The sequence below is a fragment of the Calidris pugnax genome, unplaced genomic scaffold, assembly GCF_001431845.1.
Source record: "Calidris pugnax isolate Ruff unplaced genomic scaffold, ASM143184v1 scaffold469, whole genome shotgun sequence".
In the NCBI taxonomy this organism is placed as follows: domain Eukaryota; kingdom Metazoa; phylum Chordata; class Aves; order Charadriiformes; family Scolopacidae; genus Calidris; species Calidris pugnax.
This window is the reverse complement of record NW_015091303.1, coordinates 234,148-253,103: the sequence shown is the minus strand read 5'-3', so window position 1 is coordinate 253,103 and position 18,956 is coordinate 234,148. Positions and strand designations below refer to the sequence as shown.

Here is an 18,956-nt window from a genome sequence, read left to right as displayed (position 1 = left end):
CCTCTGAAGATTGTATAACACCCAGCGCTCGTTAGGCTCATTAAAAACAGTTGTTCTCACCGGTGACGTCTCCTCTGCACAAAGGCTGGGGGGCTTTTTAGCAGGGGATCAGTTGGAAAACAAGTCTCCGGGAGTGAGCGGCGAGGGCAGCGATCCGCCGGGGCTCCCTGCCACCCAGGTGAACCTTCTCCTCCTTATTCTGATCTTGGTTATTTTGCAGATTTGGTGGGGTTTTTTTTGTTTTTTTATTTTCTGCAGGGAGGCCCCGGGGAGGCCACGGGCTGGAGGCCTGGGAGCAGCAGCTCGGGGACAGGCTTTGTCAAAGGTTTCCTCTGTGCCTCGGAAGCTAATCCCGCCTGTCACGTGGTGCCGGGAGAAGCAGCCGTTCCCGTTGGCCTCGGACGCGGCGGCCGCAGGCAGGGCCCCCCCACAGCCCCCCCACACCCCGGGGTGACGGAGGGGGGGGGCTCGACCCAGCTTAACTTTGGGCCCCGAGTCGCCTTTTGGAGGGTAATTTTTCTTGTTGTTGTTTTGGTGCAAACTCGCCGGCGGGCAGCAGGTCCCCCGTCAGGGTCAGGGAGGGAAACAGGAAAAGCAGCTTTTTTAAAAATAGCAAGCCCTTGAAATAGTCCCAGCGTTTTGGGGCTTTTTTGTCTGAACCGCTCCGGTCGCTCCGGAGCCCAGGCTCGGTGGTCCGGGGTTGGGGGGCAGGGGGGGACTCGGTGTTTCTGCTGGTCCCGTGCCAAATCCATGGCGTGGGAAGCCCTCGGGGAGCCCCTGGGGAACCCGGGGCTGGGGGGCATTTGGGAGCCCCTTCCCTGCGAGGGCTGGCACAGGCTCCCACAGGGAAGAGGGTCTGAGAGCCAGGGGGAGCATTTTAAGGGGTTTTTTAGCCCAAGTGTGTGTGTGAGCAGCGCAGGAACACGGTGTGGGGATGGACTTGCCTCTGGTTTGGCCCACGGAGGAGGACGTGGGAAAATCCATGGCGTGGGAAGCCCTCGGGGAGCCCCTGGGGAACCCGGGGCTGGGGGGCATTTGGGAGCCCCTTCCCTGCGAGGGCTGGCACAGGCTCCCACAGGGAAGAGGGTCTGAGAGCCAGGGGGAGCATTTTAAGGGGTTTTTTAGCCCAAGTGTGTGTGTGAGCAGCGCAGGAACACGGTGTGGGGATGGACTTGCCTCTGGTTTGGCCCACGGAGGAGGACGTGGGATGGCGATGGGTGAGCGGTCGCTTGAGCTGGTGCTGGCAGGTTTTGGGGGGGTTTCAGCAGGATTTGGGGGAAGGAGAGCGGTGTCAGCTCCACACGTGCTGTGGCCAACTTTGGGTGGGCGTCTGAAGCCGTGAGCTGGGCAAATAACGGGCAGATAGTCAACAAATAAACTTCTCTTTCAAGGGAGGTTTGGCCGGAGAGGAGCTTTTTAACAACATTTTATCTTTTAGTGGTAGACTAAATAAGCAAATGAGCCATAAAAATACCAGGGGTGTTTCAGCAGTTACTCCTTGTCTTACTATTTCAGCTGTGAGCCTTGTTAGCTTCTGGGGGGGGCTCGTGGTGGTTCCCCTCAACCGGACCAAGTCAGGGCTGTGTCTTGGTGGCGCTCGATGGAGCTGGGGCCGGTGTCAGCCCCGGGTGGGAATTTCTGCCTCGTTAATTGGTGATGAGCTCACTCTGGGAGGGGGATCATCTGGTGGGAAACCCCTGGGCTCCTGCCCTGCCGGCTCTGGCGGGGAGATGCTTAGGTTGCCCCGAAACGGTGAATCTCCTCTTCCTTGTGGCTGTTCTCCCAAGGCTGGTGGGGTTTTGTTGTCTTTGCTGTGCCATGGAGGACCTGCCTCTCTCCTGGCCTCCTGCTCTTCCGACGGGCAGGAACCCTGGTTACCAGCAGAACTGCTTCCTCTTCCTGCTGGGGACCAGCTCCAGCCCGTCCCCGCCGCCTCTGGGCCGGACCCCGCTCCATCCCAGGTACCTGAGCTTGTTTAATGAGCGTGTTGGCTGCCAACCCTGGTCCCTGCACCCAGTTTCTGTCCCCAGACAGCGGTGACACCACTGTCCAGGGCAGAGCAGTGAGATCCATGTCCTCCCAGAGCCTGGGCGGCCGCGCTGGACGCCGGGGATGGGTTTGTGAGCAGCAGACCGAGATGAAACCATCTCCTTCGGCCTGAAACTGAAAGCCTGGTGATTATTGGTGTGCTTGGGGTTTGTGTGTGTACGTTCCTGATGCAAATAAGGGGCTGTGGCTGCCCTGCTTCCCAGCTCTAGCCCCGTCTCTCCAGCTTTGTGCTTTTGCTGGAGGAAAGGCTGGTTTTAGCGCAGCGTTGATGGTTTCAGTTCAAAACCCCGTGTGGCCTTGGGGACACTTGTAGGGAGGTGACATCTGGCATTCCTGACCTCGGGAGTCACCTACTGAAAGGCTACAGCTCGCGGGCACGGGGCGGCTGGGGCGGCAGCGTGGTTGGGGTAGAAAAGGGGTGGAAAGGGGACATGGTAACTGTGTGGTTTTGGACTTGGCAGCTTCCTGGGGTTTGGGTTGCCCAGCTCGGCCTCCTGGCTGGTCCTGGGTCGTGTCCTGCTTCCGAGAGCCCCGTGGCTCAGTCGTCATGTCCTCACCCCAGCGGGGTGGCTGGCAGTGCACGGCCCTGCCTTGTGTGTTCACGGTTCATCAGGGCAACCATCTCCATGGGGTGTGTTTCGGGGTGACCCCGTGTCCCTTTTGTGCTTTGCTGTGGTTTTGGTGCTGGGCAGGACCTCGGAGCGGGGATTTTCACAGGGGGAGTCTCCTGGCCTCTAATTCAGAGATGAGGCTGCAATGCTCAGGGCTGGCTGGCAAACGAGTTTGGCAACCTTCTCCTCCCCAGCTCTTCCCCCTCAAATCTGGAGAGGATTTGGGGGGTCTTTTCCACAAATGGAGAAGATCTGACTCTTTCTCTCCCCCCGTGCTGTGGTTTCCCAACCTGTGGAGCAGCTCCCACACTGATGGGTGGTTGGGGGGCAACCTGCATGAGGGGGGGGCTAGTGCCCGGTGGGGCTCTGTTGCCCCCGTCAGAAGCTGTTTCCAGGTGAAGCTGGTGCTTGTTGTAAACTCTTTTATTTTCCTGTGAGGCAAGCGAGCTACCCGCGCTGAGCCAGTCAGGTTAAAAATACCCATCCCTTCCCCCCTCCTTGGCTTTGTTTCACCTCAGCAAAATAGTTCTTTTGCCTAAGAAAATAGTTGTGTTTTGAGCTACCAAAATAACTCCCAGTGGAGCCCGAGGTGGAGCTGGGCCCTTCCGTCCCTGCTCCCTCCTTCTGATACCAGTTACTGCCTCGGGACCATGATTCTCCTTCCAACAGAAGGGGCTGAATTGGGGGATCTCGGGACTTCTAAGATTAGGATTTTAGGATTTCTAAGAACAACAACAACAACAAAAAACCCCTTCTGGGGCGGAGGCCTTCCTGTTAACACCAAACAAGGAGAAATCCTGGGGGCAGCTGTAGGGAGGAGCCTCCTTTGGTGGGGAGCCACCAGCTGAGGAGCATCTCTGAGAGCGTGGAAGCGATGGACGGTTCGTACGTGACTTCATTCCTGCCTGGAAGTTTTGAAAAAAAGAGGCAGAGGATCCGTAATCAGTTTTGCTTTTAAAAGCAGGGATGCTGAAAGCATGGCTGGCCAAGGCAGAGGCAGGGTGTTTGAAGGCAACCAAGGCACAAAAACCTTTTAGTGAGGGTCTGGGAAGGAAAGAATCGAGGGGTACAGTTGAAGATCAGTGGGATATGTTTAAAATCCACCTGTGAGCTCAGAGAAATCAGGTGCTGTGGGTTCCTTCTTTCCTCTCCCTGTCAGGGAGCCTGATAAACATGAAGTGGGGGTCGCCGGGCTCTGCATCCCCACGGAGGTCCACCCTCCCACCAACGTGTGTCCCATCCAGCAGAGAAGCTCTTCTGGGCAGCTTTGTGTTTTCAGCCCCGTCTGGTTTTGCTCAGGGAGGGGGATTTATGCCTTGCAGGAGGGTGCAGCAAGGCTGGCTCCTCTGCCTGGCTTCTGAGCCATCTCCCAGCACGGGGAAAAGCGCTGTGGAGCCTGAAGATGGATCCATCATCATCCCTCGGGGCTCTGCTGAGGCTGCTGACCCGAGCCCTGCCAGGACAGAGCTGGCAGCGTTTCCCTCCGCGCTGGATCGAGGAGAATTTCCCTCACGTCTCTCCTGGTTTCTTCTTGGGCATCTTTTCCAGCAACCTGCTCCTCTCTCTCTGCTTTACTGTAAATATTTGTATCCTGCTAAACGGCGATTAGGGAAAAGTCGTTTGAAAAACAAATGTCCTCGTGTCACGCCGTTCTCAGGCAGAGCTCCTGTGCCCAGGAACCAGATGGCAGGGCTGGAAGAGGAGCGTGGCGTTCGTGCTTTAAAGCCTGGTGCTTTTCCTTCTGCTCCTCTCACCCCCGCCTCCCCTCCGCCCAGGGCTGAAGCCCTGCCTTGCCTGGAGGAGCACGTGGGGAAAACTGCTTTGAGAAAGCTAATTTCTCTTTTTTTGGGATCTGGATTATCAGCCCTTCTTATAGGGACAGGCTCTGTCCCTCTAAACCCAGGTGCATTTTGACTCATCCCGAAGAGGAACAGGATATTTGGTTAAAAACCCCACGTGTTTATGGAGAGAGAAAGCAGCACATCCCACTCGTGCTCTCTGAGACCTTATTCCTGTGTATTTAACCTCACAAAGATGGTTTTGCTGTCACTAACCGGACCCCCCCGGCCTGGCTGGTGAGATTTGGGCCGAGCATCCTGGGTGTCCCCGGGGGTGATGCTCTGCTCTCAGGGGATCATCCTGGGCTCTGCCATTTGCCTCGGTGGTTCCCCATCCCGTGGGGTGGATGCCTTCCTCCAAGATTGCCCTTTTCTTGTCTCCCAGTGGCTTGTTCCGGTGTCGAATCCTTCATGCTCTTGCAGGCTAGAAATACTCCTCCTGCCCACGGAGCTGCCTCTTCTCTCCCCTCTTCCCCTTTGGCTTTAGTAGAGATTTAAGACCCAGAGAGGGCTTGTCCTGAGTTATCACAGGATCCCTGGGTCGGGGGACGGGGCTCCCTGGCCCCGGCAGAACCGACGCCAGTAGAAAATTGCCCATTTTTATTTAAAATATCAGCGTCGTCCTGGAGCAGCAGATCCCTTGGTGGCCCACAGACCCCGCGCTGCACCCGCCAGAGATCCCCTTGGGGTGACCTACGGCGAGAGTTAAAAATAAAGCTCCACTAAGCCTCCTCGCTAAGCTGTCTGTCGGGAAAGCCACCGGGGCCTTTGCAGCCCTGCTGAGCCTGAGAATAGCTGAATTGGGTGGACGAGGGGGGTTGCCAGGCACAGAAAAAAGCCCAAACCACGTGTGAGAGCGGTGCAGGGCTGTTTCTGGGCCCCGTTTGGCCTCCGACGCTGCTTTCTCACCAGGGTTGGAGAGGGTGAAGGCTGGTCGAGAGACTACCAGCGGCATGAGGTAGTTGGTGGCTTTTGCTCCGGCCACCAGTGGGGCTGTGATGGCTGCTGCTCGCCCCCAGGGATGCCCAGGCAAAGGGAGAACCAGTCTGTGTCCATCCCTGGTCAATGGGAGAGCTGGGAACCAGCTTCGTTAGCGTAACTGCCTTCTTGGCCGGCGCCAAGAATCCCTTCCTCCCTCCTTCCATGCTTCCCTCCCTCCTTCCCTTCCTCCATCACTCCCACTCCTCACAAATAAGTGGACAGGACTCGAGGAGATCATTAAATCTATATTAAAGGAATATCTATCGCAGCAGCACGTTTGCAGGGACTCTGGACCCTTCCCTTCCGCAGCAACCATTAGGAGATGGCTGCTGCCACCTGAAGAGGTGACAGATGAAGGTGCCTGCGACGTGCCGCTGCCGGGAGGATGCTCAGGCTAATCTGTTGAGACAAACGCTGCGGGTTCCCTTCCTGTGGGTGGTTTGGCAGATTTCAGAGCCCTGACTTGTTTCTGGCATAAATTGTGGCAAGACCGAGGGCTTCCAGCCCTGGGCTATGGAGCTGTTGGCCCCCGGCTGCCAACCACACGGGCTGAGCTTCTCACAGCCCCTGAGAGAAAGGTTTCTCTTCTTTCTTTTTGGCTTTTGCTGACGTGAGGAATAACCATCCACCTGCCACAGAGCAGAAAACTCGAGACCTCCCCCCTCATCCCCTCCCGGCAGATCTGCTCCCCCTGGACAGACACGTGTCCAGCTGCTCTCCAGCACGTGGGGCGTCCCCCGTTCTCCTGCCTGGCAGGATCCTTACAAATCAGAGTCTTTCCTGCTGGCTGAGCCACATCCCCTGCCTGCAGCTTAATCCTGGGATTTCTTACCCAGCCTGCAGCCACAGGAGGAACATTATTCCCTTTGTCTGCGCCGCAGCCATGTTTTGAAACCTGTTGCCATGTCTCCCCCCTCGGCCTCTCGCGTCTCTTCATCCCTGGCTCCACGGTCCACGTGCTCGAGGTCTCTTACCTGAGTCTTGTTTCACCTTCCTCGTGAGCCGTGTCCTCGTGGGGCTGGCCTTGGGGTGGCCTTGCTGCCATCGGAGGGGGGAGAAGGACGGTTCCTGCGTCGTATCGGGCTCCCTGGTCCTGACCCGTGTCCGGCTGGTGGTTCATTGTGACCCTCTGATCCTGGTGCCCTTCCTCAGCTCCTCGATCCCTGGGGGATTGCTCTGTCCCTGCCAGGCTGCGTCCCGTGGGCTCCCACGTCTCTCTCAGGGCACTGGGATCTTTCTGAACGTTCTTCTGTCCTGGCTGGAGATCAAAAGATAATACATGAACAAACAAAGCAGAAAAGGTCACGAAACGTCGTGGTTTGCCAGAGGGGCGTGAGGTTGGGGTTCAAAGGGAGGGCAGGAGGGGGATTTTGGGCTCAGGAGAAACACCTTCCCACCCGTGTCTCTGCTGTGTGGCTCTGGTGGCTCATCCACCAGCCCAGGTCCTGATTCTAACGCTTCTCTCCTTGCTGTGTTTCAGACTCTGCCACATTCCCCACCATGGGTGACATGAAAACTCCGGATTTCGATGACCTTCTGGCAGCTTTCGATATTCCCGACATCGACACCAACGAGGCCATCCATTCCGGCCACGAGGAAGCGGACGCTCACATCAAACAAGTCCCTGGGGAGCCGGGACCCCCTGACCACGTCCTGCCCCACACGGACATCACCGCTGTCAGCGTGATCGTGAAGAACACGGTCTGTCCCGAGCAGCTCGATGCCCTGGATGGACGTGGTAAAGATGGGCACGTCATCGGGCCCCGTTTGCTGCAGAACGGCTTTGGGGCCACCGAGATGCCCAGGTCCCCCACCTCCAGGGCTGTGGAAACCGTGGCATCCTCCAACGGGGAGTGTTGGGTGAAGGAGAAAGGCCCCAAACCCCTGGATATCTTCTCTCATTTTAGCCCTGATCCCAACGAAGACAACGCCGCCAACCTGATCGACAGACCCCGGGAGTGTAAAGTGAAGGAGAAATCTCTGGCCGTGCCCTCCCTCTCCCCGTCCCCCACCCCCTCCCTGGACTGCAAGGAGCCCATGGGGGAGGGCACCGAAAACCTGCCCCCACCTTTCCCCCAGCCCTTCGAAACGGGCCAGGCCGGGGGTGCCAACGGGTCCCCTCCCACCATCCCCTGCATCAAAAAAGAGGAGTCAGACTCGGAGGAGGTGGGTCGCGAAACCAGCCCCAAGGGTTTGGCTGCAGCCTTGGGTGACAGTCCCTTGGATCACCTCAAATCCGTCACCGTTCGTTACTCCACGGATGATTCTCCCATCGCGTCCTGGCCCGGTTCGGACCCAAATCTGGAGAGTGGGACCAGCCACCTCCCTGAAGTGAAACGCTCGCCCCCCAGCCCCCGGGAGCCCTTCTTCAAGCCTTCCTCCCCGGTGGTGCAGAGCCCCCGCCTCCCCACTTCTCCCAAGCAGCTGGACAGCATCGCCCTCAAGGAAGAGCACGAAGTTCTGGAGAAGACAATGGGAAGCCCGCAGAGTATGTCCAGCGCTGAGGAAGAGGAGGAGGAGGAAGACAACAACAACGATTCCCCTTCTTCCAATTCCTCCCGGCCCCTGAAAGTGAGGATTAAAACCATCAAAACATCTTGTGGCAGCATCACCCGGACAGTGACCAGGGTCTCGTCGGATTCGGAGCCGGGCTCCACCAAGGGGCAGGTGGAGCAGAGCTCCCAGGAGACCTCTCTGGAGGGTGCCAGCTTCTCCACGTCGGCAGAGAAGGAGGATGGGATCGCGCTGGAGGTGTCCAAGGACAAAATGGACCTCTCCAGCCCCTTGAAAGCCATCGAGGGGCCAAAAATTGTGAGCGTTCAGCTTGGCAACGGCACCAAGCTGAAAGGGACGGTCCTGCCCGTCTCCACCATCCAGAACGCCAGCAGCGCCATGCTGATCGCCGCCAGCGTGGCTCAGCAGAAATCCGTGGTGCTGCCGGCGAAGACGGGCAAAGCCGTGGCCAAGAACATCATCAACCTGGTGCCCCAGACCCTGCCCAAGGCTGACACCAGGACCAACATCAGCACCGTGACGCAGACCACCACCATCACCACCACGGCCAACCAGAAAGTCAACGGCACCACCGTGGTGATGGTGCAGCCGCAGAAACCGTCCCCCACCATCGCGGGCACGGTCATTTCCAGGAGCCAATCCAGCCTGGTGGAAGCCTTCAACAAGATCCTCAACAGTAAGAACCTCTTGCCAACGTACAAACCCAACCTGAACCCTCCGGCCGACGCCAGCCTCACCCTGCCTCCCTTCGGGTACCGCTGCCTGGAGTGCGGGGACTCCTTCGCCCTGGAGAAGAGCTTGGCTCGTCACTACGACCGGCGCAGCATGCGCATCGAGGTGACCTGCAACCACTGCACCAAACGCCTCGTCTTCTTCAACAAGTGCAGTTTGCTGCTGCACGCCCGGGAGCACAAGGACAAGGGGCTGGTGATGCAGTGCTCCCACCTGGTCATGAGGCCCATCGCTCTGGATCAAATGATCGGGCAACCGGACATCACCCCCTTGGTCTCCGTGGCTTCCTTCCCCGCCGGCAAAGTCACCGGGGTGGCTCAGGACGCCTTGGCCGCGGCCAACGGGGCTCAGGACCTCCCCATCCTGCCCCTGAGCAACAGCTCGGAGCAGACCAACTACAGCTGCTTCAGGTGCCTGGAGTGCAAAGAGCAATGCAAAGACAAAGCTGGGTTGGCCGCCCATTTCCAGCAGGCTGTCACCACGGGGACCACCAGCAGCACGGTATGTAGGTGGTAGGGAGGGCACTGGGAGTCCCCGGGGCTGTGGGACAGCAGGGGGAGGACTCAGTTCCAGAAGGATGGGGAACTGCTGGAGAGGGTCCAGCAAAGGGCTGTGGAGATGATGAGGGGACTAGAACATCTCTCTGGTGGGGAAGGGCTGAGGGACTTGGGGCTTTTGAGTCTGGAGAAGAGAAGGCTGAGGGGGGATCTGATCAACACCTGGAAATCCTTCCAGGGTGGGGGTCAGGAGATGGGGCCAGGCTTTTTCCAGTGGTGCCCAGGGACAGGACAAGAGGGAACGGGCACAAACTGGAAGAGGGGAAGTTCCATCTCAACGTGAGGAGGAACTTCTTGACTTTGAGGGTGGCAGAGCCCTGGCAGAGGCTGCCCAGGGAGGTGGTGGGGTCTCCATCTCTGGAGACATCCCAAACCCACCTGGATTTGATCCTGTGGGACCTGCTCTGGGTGCCCCTGCTCTGGCAGGGGGTGGGATGAGATGATCTCCAGAGGTCCCTTTCGACCCCATAGCATTCTGTGATTCCAGTGTGGGAGGAGATGATCTCCAGAGGTCCCTTCCAACCCCAAATCATTCTGTGATTCCAAAGGGGATCCAGGCAGCCCCTGCACGCCTGATTCCTCCCCGTGTAAAACCCCTGTGGGAAGGAAAACTCCTGAGCCAGGGTGCAGTTCATGCCCAGGAGGCACTAGGTGGAGGGAAGGAAGGCTGTTGCCATCAACTGGTGGTGGAGCTGCCCCCAGGCAGGAGGGAAGAGGGGTCCTTGGGTCCCTGAGCCTCAGGGCCCTTCCTCTGGCCCCCGCTGCGGGACGGGGCCATGTTAGAGCCCCGGGCGCCGCTTCCTCTTTCACCGACGTGAAGCACAAATGGAGTCAGGAGAAAAGGGGGGTGTTTGGGGTTGGTTTATTTTCCCCCTCAGCCCTGGGGTCCCTGGGGTGCTCGGGTGGGCAGCATCCAGCAAACGCAGGACTGACGCTGCCGAGGGGTGACCTTTAAAAGGCAAGGAGGGAAAACAGGTCCATGGAGGAGCCCTGTCCCCCCTGTGCCATGTCCTCCATGTCCTCACCTTTCCCTTTGTGCCAAGACCTTCAGCCCCCTCCTCCAGCCCCCTCTGCTTCCTCTGCACAGGAGGAATTTGCTGTTTCCTGGTAACTCTGTTTACTCTGAAGCTCTGCTGTGGCCAGGGCCGCTGTTCAAACGCAGATATTAGGGCCCTGGTGTGTTTGAAGGTCACCAGGAGCCCAAAATTCACGTGTCTATATGGATTGTCCCCAGGAGCTTTCTTCTAATGGGAGGATTCCTTCCTCCCATCCCCTCTCGTAGCCTTTGGTGTCGATGGCGGGTTTGGGACGCGGGGAGGACGGGGGGGTCCTCACCAGGGCTGGGGCAGGAGGGCACAAAGAGGAGGACATCAGGGACAAGCCCAGCAGACAGACTCCTCCCTAAACCACCTTCCTAAACCACCTCCTACAAACAGCTTTTTTTTTCCTTTAAAAGAGACCCAGAGGCTTTCCCCAGCACAGCAAGGGTCGGGGATGGCTGAAGCCATAAACCTCCGTAATCCTCTTCCTCACCTGCCACCCTTCATCCCCTCTCCCTTCCTGACCTCCCCTTGTCCCCGCTCCATCTCCTGGACTGTCTTTAGCTGCTGTTCCCTCTCCCATCCCTGACTCCCTCCTGCTGTCCCGCTCCCAAAATCACCCTGGGGTGTCTCCTGGCAGTGCTTTGGACCCCAGGGACAGCCTCTGGCCAGGGCTGCCCCTTTCCTTCCTCGCCCCACTCTGCCCTGATAATCACATCTGTCAGGGCAGCTCCTGTTGGAAGCTCCAGCCCCTTTCCCCAAGTCCTTCTCAGCTTCTCCCCTCGTCATCCCCACATCCATATCCTGACCTGGAATTAGAAATAGTTTCAAAGGGATTTTGGCAGCTGGTTTGACGACGCCCCCGCTCCCTCCGGTAAAAGCCCCTCATCGTGCGGCTGGTCCCTGGCTGCCCCTTGGCACACGTGGCAGCTGGGACCCATCTGTGATGAAAAGCCTGGAAAAGGCATCCTCTGATTACCCAATGCGGGCAGATTATCTCCTAAAACGTGCCCTGCAGGGTCCTGCTGCTTCTCCCCCCCGGTGGCACCTGGGTTGGGGCTGCTCTGGGTGCTGCAGGTTGTCACCCGGTCCCTCTGCGTAGCTTCAAAGCCCTTTAGTACAGGTGGTACGTGCCCGGGTGACCCTCTGGGTGCTCTTCTCCCCCCTCCCCAGGTTTGTACGACGTGTCCCATGATCATGTCCAACCGCTGCAGCTTCAACGCCCACCAGAGGATGCACAAAAACCGGCCTCCCCACGTCTGCCCCGAGTGCGGGGGGAATTTCCTCCTGGCGAACTTCGAGGCCCACCTGAAGGAGGCCTGTCTGCACTTCTCCCGCAGGGTCGGGTACAGGTAGGGGCTCCTGGGGCAGGGGGACTTGTGGGGGGACACCCGGGACCCGAAGGGGGGGTCCCAAGTCTGTGGTGGGTTTCCATTCTGCAGCTGGGGCAGGAACCCATGTTCCTTCTCCCCACGGGCGCCGGGTGTGGGGCTGAGGGTGAACCTCTCACTTTACCCCTTCTCTCCTTCTCATCCCTTTATCCCGGGGGAATTTGCCTCCTCCCGGGACCCCCTGGCCCCTCTTTCACCTCAGTCATGGCCGGCATCATCAGACCCCCCCATTCTCTCCCTGCTCCTTCTGATGAGCTGATCCACCAGCGAGGGGCAGGGCTGGTTATTCCAAACTGGAATCTTCCCAGAGCCCAGAACTGGTTTGGATCCCGGTGTCTGTTGGGGCAGGGGCTCTTCCCGAGCCCCACGGTGGGGCAAGGGGCAGGTGTGGGCCCTTGTGCCCCCGTTTCTCCTTGCTGTTGGTGTCGAGGTCCCCATGTGGGTCGTCCCCTGCCCCGTCCTCCCGTTCTCTCTGCTCCCCAGGTGTCCCAGCTGCGCCGTGGTCTTCGGTGGGGTCAACTCCATCAAGTCCCACATCCAGACCTCCCACTGCGAGGTGTTCCACAAGTGCCCCATCTGCCCCATGGCCTTCAAGTCGGCCCCCAGCGCCCACGCGCACGTCTACACGCAGCACCCCGGCTTCAGCAACCAGCAGTCCAAGTAAGTGTCCCCCCACGAGCTGACGTCCCAGTGGGTGTCCCCAGGAGAACTGGGAGCACCCCCAGGGGGTGGGATGTTGGGGGGCAGAGCTCAGCTCCAGCCTGAGGAGCTGTATCCAGCTCCTTTTCACTTCCCCCCAACTTGGCGTGGGTCAGGCTGCACCCAGGGCTCTCTCTGCCCTCTTGCCAAAGGGGTTCTTCCAATTTCTCTCCATCCCAGCCCGGGTTGGTGCCAACCAGTGGTGAGTTTTTGTGTTATTTTTTCCTCCCCCCTCCTACTCCATCAAGTCCCACATCCAGACCTCCCACTGCGAGGTGTTCCACAAGTGCCCCATCTGCCCCATGGCCTTCAAGTCGGCCCCCAGCGCCCACGCGCACGTCTACACGCAGCACCCCGGCTTCAGCAACCAGCAGTCCAAGTAAGTGTCCCCCCACGAGCTGACGTCCCAGTGGGTGTCCCCAGGAGAACTGGGAGCACCCCCAGGGGGTGGGATGTTGGGGGGCAGAGCTCAGCTCCAGCCTGAGGAGCTGTATCCAGCTCCTTTTCACTTCCCCCCAACTTGGCGTGGGTCAGGCTGCACCCAGGGCTCTCTCTGCCCTCTTGCCAAAGGGGTTCTTCCAATTTCTCTCCATCCCAGCCCGGGTTGGTGCCAACCAGTGGTGAGTTTTTGTGTTATTTTTTCCTCCCCCCTCCTCCAGAATGATTTACAAGTGTGCGATGTGCGACACGGTCTTCACCCACAAGCCCCTGCTCTCCTCCCACTTCGACCAGCATCTGCTCAACCAGCGGGTCAGTGTCTTCAAGTGCCCGGACTGTCCCCTGCTCTTCGCCCAGAAGCGCACCATGCTGGAGCACCTCAAGGTGAGGCTGTGGTCATGCCCCACACGCACCCTCTTGATAACGATATTTGCTAATTATCCTTCACCGGGGGCCTCTGAGGCCAGATGAGGTCTGTCAGTTCCTCACTGAGGCACTAAGACCCTGAGATCTGGTTCCCTTTCCCCCACCCCTGTCCTGAAGGCTGAGGAGATGGGCCAGGCTGGGATCTAGGGGGGGTTCCTTCCCCCTTCCTGCAGTGCTGGGGGGGACATCCCCACCCCAAACAGCCACCAACACCTTGTCCGTGCTGTCCAGAACACTCATCAGCCCCAGAAGCCCAAGGAAGACCTGGCCAAGAAGGCGGCCGTCCTGCTGACGCCGAAGCAGGAGCCCGTTGAAACCCCCGTGTCCAAGATCTCGGAGGATTCGTCGTCGTCCACGGAGGAGGACGAGCCCCCCAGCTCCCCCGAGCTGCGCAAGACCAAGAGAAGCCGCTTCCAACGCAAGACGGTCAACAAGTCCAAGGGCAGCGGGTGGACGTGCGGCGTTTGCCACTCCTGGTTCCCCGAGCGCGACGAATACGTCTCCCACATGAAGAAGGACCACGGCAAGGTGGGGAGAGGGGCTGGGGGGCTCCGGGAAGGCGGGAATGTGGGCAGGGAATGTTTGTGGCACGGAGCAGGGGGGGCAGGACACCCCTTGCCAGGCCGGGAGGGTGCTCTGCTGCAGGCTGGGTGTTACTCCTGCCCCAGTATGGACTTGGTTGGGGTTGAGGTTTTGGGGAGCCAGGGATTGTTACCTCTAACGTGGTCTTTGGAGGGGTCATAGAATCATAGAATCATTGAGGTTGGAAGAGACCCTTGGGATCATCGAGTCCAACCATCTCCCCTACTCTACAAAGTCCTCCCCTACACCATGTCCCTCAGCACTGCATCTAAACGGCCCTTAAACACAGCCAGGGATGGGGACTCCACCCCCTCCCTGGGCAGCCTGTTCCAATGGGTGAAAAATTCCTTCCTAATGTTCAATCTAAACCTCCCCTGGTGGAGCTTGAAGCCGTTCCCTCTCATTCTGTCACTAATGACCTGTGAGAAGAGACCAGCACCAACCTCTCTACAGTGTCCTTTCAAGTAGTTGTAGAGAGTGAAGAGGTCTCCCCTCAGCCTCCTCTTCCTCAAATTAAACAGCCCCAGCTCCTTCAATCACTCTTCATAAGATTTATTCTCCAGCCCCCTCACCAGCTTCGTTGCCCTCCTCTGCACTCGCTCCAGCACCTCCAGATCTCTCTTGGATTGAGGTGCCCAAAACTGGACACAACACTCGAGGTGTGGCCTCCCCAGTGCTGAGTACAGGGGCATAATCACCTCCCTACTTCTGCTGGTCACACTATTCTTGATACATGCCAGAATGCTGTTGGCTTTCTTGGCCACCTGGGTCAACTCCATCAAGTCCCACATCCAGACCTCCCATTGCGAGGTGTCCCGCAAGTGCCCCATCTGCCCTATGGCAAGGCCCAGATCCTCCTCATCCAAACGTGGGGTGGGAGGAGAGGAAATGGGAGGCAGCAGCAAGTTCCACCTCTGTGTCCCCCCTTTCCCCGTGCCCTGCTCACCCCTCTTCCTTCCTCCCAGTCGGTGAAGAAGTTCCCGTGTCACCTGTGCGAGCGCTCCTTCTGCTCGGCCCCCAGCCTCCGCCGACACGTGCGCGTCAATCACGAAGGGATCAAGCGCGTCTATCCCTGCCGGTACCCGCAGCACCTTCTTCTGGGAGGGGGTCTGCTTTGGGAGGGGGTGACGTTGGTTCCCCTCAGTTTTTGGGAGGGCTCAGCTACAGGTGGTTGGAGTGTGATGGGGATTGAACAAGTGGCGTGGAAGCAGGAGGAGAAGGAGGTACCAGGGAGGTTTTATACCCTCTTGAGGGATGTGGGTGAGCACGTTTGTGGTTGGAATTGGGGGTCAGGATGCCAGAGCTGAGCTCTCCCAGAGGGAGCACCCCTTCACGGCCCCCCCCTCCCACAGGTACTGCACGGAGGGCAAACGGACCTTCAGCAGCCGCCTCATCCTGGAGAAACACATCCAGGTGCGACACGGGATCAAGGTGACCGACCAGACCAAGAGCCAGGAGGTGGTGATCGCCCGCATCGGGACCGGCACTGGGCAGGTACGGGGGTGTCTGTGCTCTCTGGGGGTGTCTGTGCTCTCTGGGGGTGCTCGTGGAGGGTTTGGGCAGGGTTGGAAACATCATCCTCCCCCCGCACGTCCTGCAGCGCCGGGGACCAGCAGCTCCCTCCCACTGGGAGCCCAGTGCCCACTGGTGGGTGAGGGTCCCATCTGGGCACAGCTCGGCTCCTGCTTCTCCTGGGACCTGGCTCAGCCTCTCGCTGTGATGGGGAGAGGGGGCAAAGTGTCCCCCCCGGCTCGGGGCTGGCTGAGGAGCTGGTGTGAGGGTTCAGGCGAGTCGAAGGCTGTGGTGGGAGCCCCTTGGCCGGGAATACCAACAGGGACACGGCTCCTGGGGGGACTTTATCCAAGGAAATCTCTGCAGGAGCCCATTGGGAAGTCCCCGAGGAGGCTGGGATCTGCTCCTCGGATGGGACACCCATTAAAGAGAAGGCTGAGGGGAGACCTTCTCAATGCCTACAAGTATCTCAAGGGAGGGTTGAAGGAGGAGGGAGCCAGACTCTTTCCAGTGGTTCCCAGTGAGAGGACGAGGGGCAACGGGCACAAGTTGGACCAGAAGAGGTTCCACTCAAACATGAGGAGAAACTTCTTCAGGGTGAGGGTGACAGAGCCCTGGGACAGGCTGCCCAGGGAGGGGGTGGAGTCCCCTTCCTTGGAGATTTTCAAGCCCCGCCTGGATGCTCCTGAGTAACATGCTCTGACAAGCTCTGGGCAATCCTGCTTCAGCAGGGGAGTTGGACTAGATGATCTCTAGGGTCCCTTCCAACTCTAAAAAAACCAAAAATCTTCCCCGCTGGCTTCCCGCAGGTGTCTGGTCGGAAGCGGAAACTTTCCTCGGACGAGGGCGACTCGTGCAGCGAGGAACCCGACAGCACCACCCCCCCTTCCAAAAACCCCAAGGGCGACCGCAAGGCTCCTTTCCGCTGCCGAAAATGCGGGTACCTCGCCAGCAGCTCCGCCGACTTCCAGGAGCACATTCCCCAGCACCGGACTGACGAGAGCTCCCACCAGTGCCGGGAGTGCGGGCTCTGCTTCACCTCCCAGGTCTCCCTCAACCGCCATCGCTTCATCACCCACAAGAAGAAGAAGGGGGCGACGGAGCTGGAGGAGCCGGGGCCCCGTAGCCCCCTGGAAGGAGGGGCCCAACCGGCGACCGACGGAAAACTCTCCTGCAAGGTCTGCGGCCGCTGCTTCGACACCCAGCTCAACCTCAAGACGCACTTCCGCACCCACGGCATGGCCTTCATCCGCGCCCGGCAGAACGCCAGCCCCGAAAACTAGAGCCCCCGGCAGCACCGGGGAGGGGGACACGAGACCTGTACAGACATCAGCACAGAGCTCTTTGCGATGGGAGGCCTGGGCTCCCCCTTCCTCCCTCCTCATCCTCCTCCTCCTCCTGGGCAGCGTTTCCACGTGGGCTGGGATGAAGGAGCCAAGAAGAGAGAGCGGAGCCCTGGTGGCACCATCCCACCGGACTCCCCGTGCCCGGTCCCATGGAGGGGCTCGGCTGGTGGCCCCCGGGGGGAGGCAGGATTCCTGCTGCCTTGTTGCCCGGGGGCTGAAGGGCAGAGTCTGGACTCGCTGCCCCGCTCTCGGGGCCACCAAACGGTTGGGTTGCTGTTGGCTGCTCTGTCCTCGCACGGGGACGTGACTCCTCGCACGGGGACGTGACACCCCCCCCACGGCCACTCTGTGGGGAGGGACAGTGGCCTTGGTCCCATGGGGACAACCCCACGGCCGGTGTTGGCAACCCCAGGGCCACCTCCTGGGTCACCAGCTCCATCCGGAGGGACCCCCAGAGCCGGGGACCAGGGGACAGAGACGTCTGTGCTGACAACGACGTCTCAGCAAAATCCACCTTTTTTTTGGTTTTTTTGGGTTTTTTTCTTTCCCTTTTGAATGTCGCTTGTTTGTGTTTCGCCGGGAGACACCGACTCGACTCGCGGCCGGTGCCATCGGCGCAGAGATGCCCCCCCCAACCCTCTCCATGGCCCCCGTGTCCCCTCGGCCACCACTTGCACTAACCCTTCAGCTGCTCCTCGTGTCGTGCCCAGGACACAGGGCCCCGGGCTGGCAGCCTTCCTCGGGGAGAGGAGGAGGAGGAGGAGAGGTTTGTTTGGCAGCAGAAGAAGAAGAGCCAAGAAAAGGCCTCTGGGCAAGATCAACAGGAGCTGGTGGCACCGTCACGAGGTTTGTTTGGCAGCAGAAGAAGAAGAGCTAAGAAAAGACCTCTGGGTGAGATCAGCAGGAGCTGGTGGCACCGTCACCCCCGTGGTGGCACCATCACCCCCGTGGAGACACCATCACCCCCGTGGTGGCACCATCACCCCCATGGGGACACCATAACCCCCCATGGTGGCACCATCAACCCCCGTGGTGGCACCATCACCCCGTGGGAGCACTATCATCCCCGTGGTGGCACCATCACCCCGTGGTGGCACCACGAAGCTCCGTGGAGGAGGAGGAGGGTCTCCCCGAGCAGGATCGGTGCCGGGTGAGGAGAAGCCGCTGAACCCCGTTACAGACTGAGCTGCTGACGGTGAGTCCTGGGGGGGGACTGTTTTTTGGGGTCACCAGTGTCACCTGCTGCCACCCCCCCATCCCACCAGGGGCCAGGGGGGGCTCTGCTCGGGCTGGGCTTCCCCGGCTGCTCCTCTTCCTCAGCCCCCGTGAACCACAGCCCTGCACACACGCGTGTGCAAGAGCTCAGCCCTGGCACAGGGTGGGGGGGGCTCTTCCCTCCCCCCAGCACCTTCGGGGAAGGAGGAAGAAAAAAAAAAATAACAAAAACCAGCTGGAAAAAAAGGAACTTTCTACTCGTTCTGTTCGTTTTCGCGCCTGTGCTTGGGGTAGGGTGTTCGTGTCAGTAATTATTTCAGTAATTAACTTTGGGCTCCTCGTTCCCTGTGAATAACCCACCTCTAACGCTCTGTAAACTTGTACCATACACTAAAAGTGACACAAAAAAAAAAAGAAAAAGAAAAAAAAAAAGCTACTGTTGTGATTTTGGGGTCTCTTTTGGTTTGGGTTTGTTTGGTTTTTTTGTTGTTTTTTTTTTTTTTCTCCTTATTTTCTGGTGGAGTTCACAGATGAGGAAGGGTACGGGCGATACTTGGATCTGCATGATTGTTATCTCAAGTACATTAATCTGAAGTCATCTTTTTATTTAAAGTGCTGGGGGGGATCCCCCCCCTCTCTGCAGGTGGATTGAGCTGAAGGGCACAAGGAGACTGAGGGGGGGCTTTTAAAATAAAAGGAGAAAAAAAGAAAAAAAAAAAGGGGAGAAAAAAAAAAAAAAAAAAAAAAAAAAGACTGCTGTGGCAGTAACAGAATGCTAACTGTCCCCAAATCAGCGGGGTTGGCCACCCAGGCAACATGGAAAACGTCCACCAGAGCCAGCAGCCGCTCGGCCTCTGCAACAGAGTCATGAAAATGAGGGGCATTTCCTGACAGGGCCCTGTTTGAGATTTGCTCAGCTGAGAGCAACCGAGACTCTCAAATTCTGTCCTTTATCACAAGTAGATTTCACGTTCCTGAGCCGAACACTTTAGACTCTACAGTCTTTGCTCAGGGAAATGTTAAAA

The 18,956-nt window shown here is 58.8% G+C and overlaps 2 protein-coding genes across 3 annotated transcripts in view; one reads left to right on the top strand and one right to left on the bottom strand.

Annotated features, from left to right (window-relative positions):
* The first annotated feature begins 401 nt into the window (after positions 1 to 401).
* ZNF687 (zinc finger protein 687) lies at positions 402 to 17,553 on the top strand. Of its 2 annotated transcripts, XM_014960842.1 has the most exons (10): positions 402 to 510; positions 6,960 to 9,226; positions 11,496 to 11,674; positions 12,197 to 12,248; positions 12,667 to 12,791; positions 13,072 to 13,234; positions 13,508 to 13,804; positions 14,824 to 14,936; positions 15,211 to 15,352; positions 16,180 to 17,553. In XM_014960842.1, exons 2-10 carry the CDS (start codon positions 6,980 to 6,982, stop codon positions 16,651 to 16,653), a joined length of 3,792 nt encoding a protein of 1,263 aa, XP_014816328.1. In that variant the 5' UTR covers positions 402 to 510; positions 6,960 to 6,979; the 3' UTR covers positions 16,654 to 17,553. The 2 variants fall into 2 exon arrangements, with proteins under 2 accessions (XP_014816328.1, XP_014816327.1); XM_014960841.1 differs by lacking the exon at positions 12,667 to 12,791 and having other exon boundaries at positions 12,197 to 12,373.
* Positions 1,789 to 18,956, bottom strand: part of PI4KB (phosphatidylinositol 4-kinase, catalytic, beta) — a 38,704-nt gene continuing 21,536 nt past the window's right edge. Inside the window, exon 12 of the mRNA XM_014960843.1 lies at positions 1,789 to 1,807. The gene's annotated coding sequence lies outside the window, so the exon portion shown is untranslated. The remainder of the gene's footprint in view (positions 1,808 to 18,956) is intronic.